The 8,817-nt window shown below is 39.6% G+C and overlaps 1 protein-coding gene across 1 annotated transcript; it reads right to left on the bottom strand.

The window, feature by feature from the left end:
* Positions 1-314: 314 nt before the first annotated feature.
* On the bottom strand, positions 315-1,288 carry LOC106088945 (lectin subunit alpha-like). The gene is made up of 3 exons (XM_059367220.1): positions 1,157-1,288; positions 690-801; positions 315-632 (listed from the first exon to the last, which is right to left on the bottom strand). The coding sequence occupies exons 1-3, from the start codon at positions 1,286-1,288 to the stop codon at positions 388-390; spliced, it is 489 nt and encodes a 162-aa protein (XP_059223203.1). The 3' UTR covers positions 315-387.
* Positions 1,289-8,817: the final 7,529 nt, after the last annotated feature.

Genomic DNA, 8,817 nt, shown 5'->3' with positions numbered 1-8,817 from the left:
CTGGCGTGTCATCGACCGGAGGAGAACGGGGAGTTGCAGGCGTTCGATAAGATGTCGATGAGGGTTCATAACAGGTCACTATGCCATAGGCTGCATGGCGGCACGCATTGGAATAACACACAATGACTTCATCGAGGATGAAGAGGAGAATATTGAGCACTAGCTGTGCTTGCGGGGACGTAGGCTCTCCTTTCTGGAGAGCCGTTTTTTCGTGATCTGGGTGAACTTGCGAAAGTACCTATGCTAGTTTCCCGCTTCTCACTTTTAATTTCGACAACTTGGCCTGCAACTTAATTTAGTGTAAAGTATCAAAATTTCGGCTTTTAATGTACTGGATTTTTAATTAGACTGATTTTATTGAAAAATGAATCACACCAAGAAATTGGACTATTGGATTTCTTTTTCGCATATGTAGCCCATTTTATTTGTACAAACATTATCATTCCACTCAAAATTGGCTTTGGAATGCCAAATATGTGCGCAATGTTCATTGCTGGCAGCATTATTGGGATTTTCAATGGACCAGAAGTTGAAAACCATTTTCTTTCCCGACGACCAGTAGAAGGCACGTTTCTTATCTTTGGCCTGATTGAATTCATCATTGGCACCCAACCATAAATTACGCGAAGATCCTAAAAAGGAATTTTTGAGTTTTTGAAATCTCATTTTTAATACAAGGTCCCACATACCTGGATATATTTTCAGCACATGGATCAAATCCGTATTCTTTTTCTCCGAGTCAATTTCCACCAAATGCAAATTTTGACTTGCACAGAGGTGTGATGCTTCAAACCAGTTGTACTAAGAAGAAAAAATATGTATATTAAAAATTAGTATTATTATTGGGTTGCCCAAAAAGTAATTGCGGATTTTTCATATAGTCGGCGTTGAAAAATTTTTTCAACGGTTTGTGACTCTGTAATTGCATTCTTTCTTCTCTCAGTTATCAGCTGTTACTTTTAGCTTGCTTTAGAAAAAAAGTGTAAAAAACGTATATTTGTTTAAGTTCATTCTAAGTTTTATTAAAAATGCATTTACTTTCTTTTAAAAAAATACGCAATTACTTTTTGGGCAACCCAATATAATTATTTTCTTTTTTATAATTATTTTGTTAAATTAAATATGCTTCCGTAGATTTTAGGCCACTTTTTAGTACCTTTTGTTCAATTTCGATTAAATATTCGTAGCCATTTAATCCCCTGCGCCATTGTGGTACTGCCTTCGCGAAATCGAAGATACCAGCAAAAATAATAAAACAAACTCCAATTAATATTTTAGATGTAGTCATTTTGCACAATAAAGTTCCATATCGCTTCGCTTTCTCATTTATACGTTTTTGGAAAATGTTGTTGTATTCTACGATAAGATAAGTAACAACAACAATTCACAAGGACAATCTGTTTAAAGATTGACACAATTTAAGTAGAAGCAGAGAAACAAGCTTTTATGTCAAATTAATTTTAAATGTTTTTATCATAAAAATATAGAGGGGAAACCCCTTTCAAAATTCTTTGAAGGTCGTATCGGGAATATTGGCAATTATAACAGCCTTTAAACAAAATTTTCCAATATACAACAATGCGAGTTTTGAATCAAGCCAAAGTATATAAACCATAATCACACATCGGGAGAGTTAATAAGCAAAAGCGCATTAGTTCGGCCACGCCGAACTGTTGAGAGCCACCACCAGGATATACGAGTATTTATTATCCTGTTTTGTTATAATTGTGGTATTGGGTTGCCTAAAAAGTAATTGCGGATTTTTCATATAATCGGCGTTGACAAATTTTTTCACAGCTTGTGACTCTGTAATTGCATTCTTTCTTCTGTCAGTTATCAGCTGTTACTTTTAGCTTGCTTTAGAAAAAAAGTGTAAAAAAAGTATATTTGATTAAAGTTCATTCTAAGTTTTATTAAAATTTACTTTACTTACATTTACTTTCTTTTAAAAAATCCGCAATTACTTTTTGGGCAACCCAATATATCTATTACTAGCTGACCCGGGCCCGCTCCGCTGCACCTTCTTTTACTTTAAATGGAACAAAAGTTTCCTTGGAATATTTATTTTCGAAGATCTTTTAGTAAAACACCATGCTAACTTGACTAAGAGTTTAACAATATAAGTGCCTTTGAATCTGAATCTGAATCCCATATGATCTTTATTGGTCTACGAATTTATGTTTGGATGTAAGGTGTACTCCATTTTAAAATACTTCATTTCAGACCGATATTCTCATGATGTCTAATTTAGTGGTGTTTGCGGGGGAGAAGTAGTGCCCCAGATACTTGGCCCTGAAAAAATATCAGCATCGTGCTCTTCTCTCAAATACCATTTATTTAAACCCCATATTGCTTTTGAGGGGAAGTTTACGGGATGAGACGCCCCAAAACCCATGGTCCCAAAATTCGTTATCAAATTCGTTTTCTTTCATTTCAAATACCTTTTATTTGAGCCACATATTGGCATCGTCGAAAAATGTTTACCCTTTGCCTTTGGGGGGTGTTTGGGGAAGGGGTGACGCCCTAAATCCATGGTCCTACATTTGGATATCAAATTCGTATTCTACTCCCAAATACATTTATTTGAGCCCCACATTGCGATGATCACTAAAAAATTTCTGTTTGTGGGGTATTTTGGGAAAGGGGTAGACCCCCAGAAAATTTGTCCCGAAAGTGGGTATCAATTCTTGCTGTACCCCCCAATACCTTTCATTTAAGCTCCACATTGACATGGTCGGTAAATATGCCCGATTTAGGGGTGTTTTGGGGATTGGGCTGGTCCCCCAAACACTAAGCCCGGAAAATATATCAGCAATGTGCTCTATTCTCATATATCTATATATCATTTATTTAAACCCCATATTGCCATTGCCCTCAAAATTGGTTATAAAATTCGTCTTCTAATCTCATTTAAACTCCTTATTGCAAAAGTCAGCAAATATGTCCGGTTTATGGTATTGGCCCTAAAAACTATGAATATTTAGTTCCACTCTTTTTAATACCCAAATTGTCCTGGTGAGCAAATACGTCCTATTTTGGGGTTGTTATGGTGGTGGGACGTCCGCTAGACAGTTGGCCCCTAATATTGATATCAGATACGTGGTCTTCTCCCACATACCTTTAATTTGAGACCCATATTTCCATAGTCGGCTAACATGACCGGCTTGGGGGGTGTTTTGGGGGATGGGCGGCCACTCAGTGAGTTGGTCTTGAAAATATATTGTACATCGTATCCGTGTTTAACTTTAAAAACCCTCATATTGCAATAGTCAGAAAATAGTTAGTATTTGGGTGGTGTTGTGGGGGTGGGGTGGCTCCCTAGACACTTTTCCCGAACATTGATATCAGATTGGTGCTTTACTCCCAAAGACCTTTCATTTGAGCCCCATATTGCTATGGTCGTAAATTTGTCTCCTTTGGGGGATGTTTTTGGTGAGATGCGGCCCCCTAAACACTTGGTCCCATATTTGGATATCAGATTCGTATTCTACATTCAAATACCCCCATATTCCCATGGTCAGTAAATAAGTCCAGTTTGGGGGGTGTTTTGGAGAAGGGGTGGACCCCCAGAAACGATGTCCTAAATTTGGATATCAAATTCGTATTCTTTTCGCAAATACCTTTCATTTGAGTCCCATATTGCCATGGTCGGTAAATATGTCCGATTTAGGGGAGTTTTGGGGCTTGGGGTGGTCCCCCTAGCACTTGGTTCGACAATTGGATATCAGATACGTTTTCTTATCCAAAAGACCTTTCATTTGAGTCCCATATTGTCGTGATTGGTCTAAATATATGTTTGGTTGGTTTTAGGATGGGGCGGCCCCCCTAGGTACCCCATTCGAAATTTGGATACCAAATTTCTATTTTTAGCGTACTATATGAGAGCACACAAAATTTCGCTTAAATTGCACCACCCATCTCCAAGATCTGGCGTTTCTTAAAATTAGTGTAAGGGGGAGGGTCCGCCACCCCCCCCCCCCCCCCCCCCCCCCCCCCCCCCCCTTCAGATATCAAAAAATGTAGTAACCTATTTTTACCAAGGGGTCATTGTGCACCATCTGTTAAAATTTCAAGAAAATCGGTTCAGCGTTTCTGAGTCTATAAGGAACACACAAACATACAAACAAACAAACAAACCTACAAACAAATACAAATTGATTTTTATATATTTTGATAAGAAGATATGTCTGATTGCGACCAATCTGAACACGGACGTTGAGTGGTTTAGGTTTGTAAAACAGAATATTGTCTCTATAGCAGCTGTATCCAAATATAGACTGATCTAAACCAGATGCAACACGGATGTCGAAAAGCCTAACAAGGCCCATTCCTAAATTTCAGAGAAATCGGTCAATAAATGATCTTTTTAAATGATAAGCATAAGACCTTAAATAGAGAGATCGTTCTATTGCAGCTATATCTAAATCTGGTCCTTTCTGGGCCAAACTGCAGAAAGATATAGAAAAGGTCTAGCACAACTCACTGTCTTAAATTTCATCGAAATCCCATGATAAAGGTGGCTTTAATGGGCTCAAGACCTTTCACCAGCAGATCGGTCTTTATGGGGGCTATACAAAGATATAGTCCGATATAGCCAATCTTCGAACATACGCTGCCTATGGGCAAAAAAGGTCTCTGCAATATCTCTATTTATACCCTACACCACCACTGTGGTACAGGGTATTATAGATTTGGGCATTTGTTTGCAACTCAAAGAAGGAGAAGAGCTAGTGCAAATTGCAGTGACCACTGCGTGAGGGTAAGGGAGATTTCTAATTTGTCATGTGGCGACTACGGACACTGTGTTATCCTTGATACAATCGGATTTCCAGGCAGTGTCGATTACACCCTACCTTAGCCGCTTTTTGATAAAAAGTATTGTACCACTATTCCTGATAGAACTGCCTCTAACTACGATATCCTTGGTAACAGAAGTTACATAGACTTCTATACGGATGGTTCTAAACTAAACGACGAGGTGGGCTGTGGAGTATACTCTAAAGATCTAGAACTGGTCATATCGAAAAGGTTACCCGACTAGTGAAAATCCTTGCAGTTAAGGAAGTAGTGAAATGGGTAAGATATAATGTAATTACGACGATTGGCATAAATATATTTTCAGACAGCTAGACAGCCAATAAATCCCTGGAGAACGTATTTCTGAACACAAAAACCGTCCTCGACTGTCGCAGATCTCTCAACAAGATGGCTGAACAGTTCAAAATTCACTTGTTCTGGGTGCCGGGCCACAGAGATATCCCCCGGGAATTGTAAAGCGTACGACCTTGCGAGAGTAGAAACTACCCTACACATTCCGGCGATACTGGAATCTGTGGGTATGCCCCTAGCGACATGTAAGCCAAGTTTTCAGGACTAGGCTCAAAGGCCATCGAATGATAGATGATCACAAAGAGGAGTCTGTGGTCTAATCTAGACTTGAAGAGGTCTACCGCCTTGCTGTGATTGGCAAGATGTCTCAGGCATAGTGTTCGTCATGACAGGTCACTGTCTAATCGGAAAACATGCTGACATACTGAAAGTTGCCAGCAACCACTTTTGCAGAAGCTGTGAGGACATCGAAGTAGAAAAGACTATAGAACACCTTCTGTGTGTGTCCCGCATTAGCAGTCAGAAGGAGTTACACTTTAGGTTCTCATTTCTTTGAGAACCTGTCTGATTTAGCGGATGTGAACATTCGCAAGTTATTGGGCTTTTTAAAACGATCTGGATGGTTCAACGAGAGGAACTAGAAGGCATCTTCCTTCTTCTCTTCCTGTGATATTACAATGGACGAAAACGTCTAAGTTAGTCTGATGGCAGAGTGCCACCTTACCTTGATTTTTGCGACGATTAAGAATATGTATACTTTATAGGGTCGCAAATTGATACTTCGATGTGTTGTTGTAAACGGAATGACATAATGAACATACTCCCATCCTTCGGTGTTGGGTTTAAAAAGGAATGCCTGGCGTATGTGTAGGATAATTTCACACTAATCAAACCACTCATACGCACTAAAGTACACCAGCATATTGATTTGTATAATCGACTGTGATGAAGCGAATAAAATCATTATTGTTGCAAATAATACCCAAAAGCTAATTTAATTAAAAACTTATAAGAAAAGGCAAAAGTCGACCGGAGCCTACTATATAATACCCTACACCAACGAGACTACGTACTACTTTTAGTATATGGAACCTATGTTGAAATCTAGTCAGACCTTAATTTTCCATACCTATTGAAATATTGAATCGAACCTCGGAAGATTTTCTTACGATAGCACCTAAATTGTGGCTAATACAGCCTTAATGGACCATATCAGTTGAAAGATATATATATGGGAGTTATCTCTAAATCTGATTCGATTTTAATGAAATTTTGCAATCGCATTAAGATTTAAAAAAATATTCGTGCAAAATTTTGTAAAGATCGGAGCAAACTTGTGGCTTCTACAGCTTTAAAAGTTCGTATCGGATGAAAGATATATCTAAATTGATTTTTATGAAATTTGCACACGGTTTGGGTCGGCAAAAAAAAACATATTATTCAAATTTTTCGAAATACCGAGGTGACTTAATTTAGTTGCCTGCCAACAGGCGTCCGGACAACCTACGACCTTGAAATTTTGCACACAATCAAGCTAATACTTCGGCTCTTACAATTTCACTTTGAAATAGATATCTACCCGTTCTCACAAAACATATTTTTTACCAGTTTTTTTTTTCGATTTTCCTCCGCTGTGAGAAGTTGAAGAGCCTAATAGAGCTCACTGGGCCCAAGTTCTACAATCGGGAAATCGGTATATATGGCAGCAATATCAAAATAAAATCCGATCGGAACCATATACAACACGAATGTCGAGAAGGCTTTTATAGGTCAGTGTGCCAAATTTCAGCGAAATCAGATAATAAAAACGCCTTTCATGTGCCCTACACCCCAAATCGGGAGATCGGTCTGTTTGCAAGCAATATCCAAATATGGAAAGATCGGGGCTATTATCAACACGGATATCGAAGAGCCTAACACAAATGCTCCTTTTATGGGCCCGTAACCTTAAACAGTTAGATAGGTGCATATGGCGGCTATATCTAATTATAGTTCGTTCAGAACCATATTGGGCACACATAGATTACTATGCCAAATTCAAACGAAATCGGATAATAAATGCCCCTGTTATAGGAACAAGACCTTAAATCGGGATATCGGTCTATATGGCCGCTATACCCAAAAAAAGCCCGATCTTAACCATACTAGGTGCGAATGTTGAGGGTCCTATCACAACATACTGTGTCAAACTTCAGCGAAATCGGATAATTAATGTGGCTGTAATGGGTATAAGACCTTATCACCCCATCGTATTATCTGCCTTTCGATTCTCCGACACCGCCAACCACGTCGGCGGTGAGGATGCAAAACAGACAGGAAATGAGGTATTGGTAGGGTGCGATGCGAACCCTCACCACATGGGCTAGTACCAACATTAATAAGCGGGGAAAAGCCCTGGCAGAATTCTTGAATACTAACGACCTAATAACACTCAATATTGGTAATAATGCTACTATTGTTAATAGGATTAGGGAGGAGGTTTTAGGTTAGGATAGGTTGAAAAGAGGGATACTAATCCGCCCTATGCCACTATGGACATACACCTAAGCCAGCAATTGGCTTCTTAAGCGCTCTAAATACTAAAAATGTAAACTTAAAAAGAAAATTTAAGTGAGGAATTCCGTGCTACTTACAAAATCCCTAATTGTTCTCCATGCCGCGTCCCCAATTTGGTTCATGTCTGGTATTGTGTCCCCACCTAAGTGCCGGTGTATGTAAGCCGCGAAATCCGGGCAATGACATGGGAAATGCTCCAACGTCTCATCATCTTCCCTACATGCCCTACACATGTTATCACTTGCCGCACCGATTTTAATGAGTGATCCCATAGTCCTATGTGTCCCATTATGATACCAAAAGCTATACTGATCTCCTTCTTGCTGTGTTTCAGTAATAGCCTGGTATTCTCACGATCTGGATCCCCCATAGGATTTTCGCCGTCCTACTGACCGTTTCGCTGTTCCACAGGGTTGCATGAGCATTCGTCGCCCACACCCTTAACTCGGAATGCGTCAACACGAAAGGCTTCGGCTTTACCAAGTTTATTGAGGGCAATTCTCTGGATTCACGGCCAAATCGTCTGCTTTCTCATTCCCAGGCAATACGCTATGGCCCGGTCGGAAACCTCTTCCATTGCAATTTAGATGTGACGTTATATTCGGAAAATTTTAAAGATGAGGTTCGAGACTGGAAAGTCTCCATGGAGCACTCCTTCTTTGACCATCGCTACATTAGGTTTAGAATAGGACGACCCACCGCCGAATCCGACAAGCTTTCGTAATAGGTTGAAAATTAACTGGACAAAATCCAGAAGACTACTCTGAAGAAGACTTGGGCACGATAATTTACATTCTCCAAGCATAGAAGACATTGATGACAATGCTATCAGGATTAAAACTGCGCTAGTGGGGTCTTTCGAAGATAGTTGTCTTCTTAGAGAAAGGACATCAGCCCAAGGAAAACCATGCGTGAACGGGGAGATTCGCAATATTGGGAAAGTGGTCCGCAGACGTTATAGTCCTTTCTACTCAAAACCATGGATCGTATTGTGAACACCATGAAAAAGAGTAGGACATCCATCTTCAGGGGCGTGACTAGACTAATACGTACTTATGCCTTAGTAGTTTGATGGACAGCGATGGGGAAAGAGTGATACATTAGGATAATACAACAGGTTCAGGGAACATGTTGTCTTGCCATAGGCGGAGC

The sequence above is a fragment of the Stomoxys calcitrans genome, chromosome 4 (assembly GCF_963082655.1).
Source record: "Stomoxys calcitrans chromosome 4, idStoCalc2.1, whole genome shotgun sequence".
Classification (NCBI taxonomy): domain Eukaryota; kingdom Metazoa; phylum Arthropoda; class Insecta; order Diptera; family Muscidae; genus Stomoxys; species Stomoxys calcitrans.
Note: the sequence above shows the minus strand (reverse complement) of the source record. Positions and strands in the feature narration are given on the sequence as shown.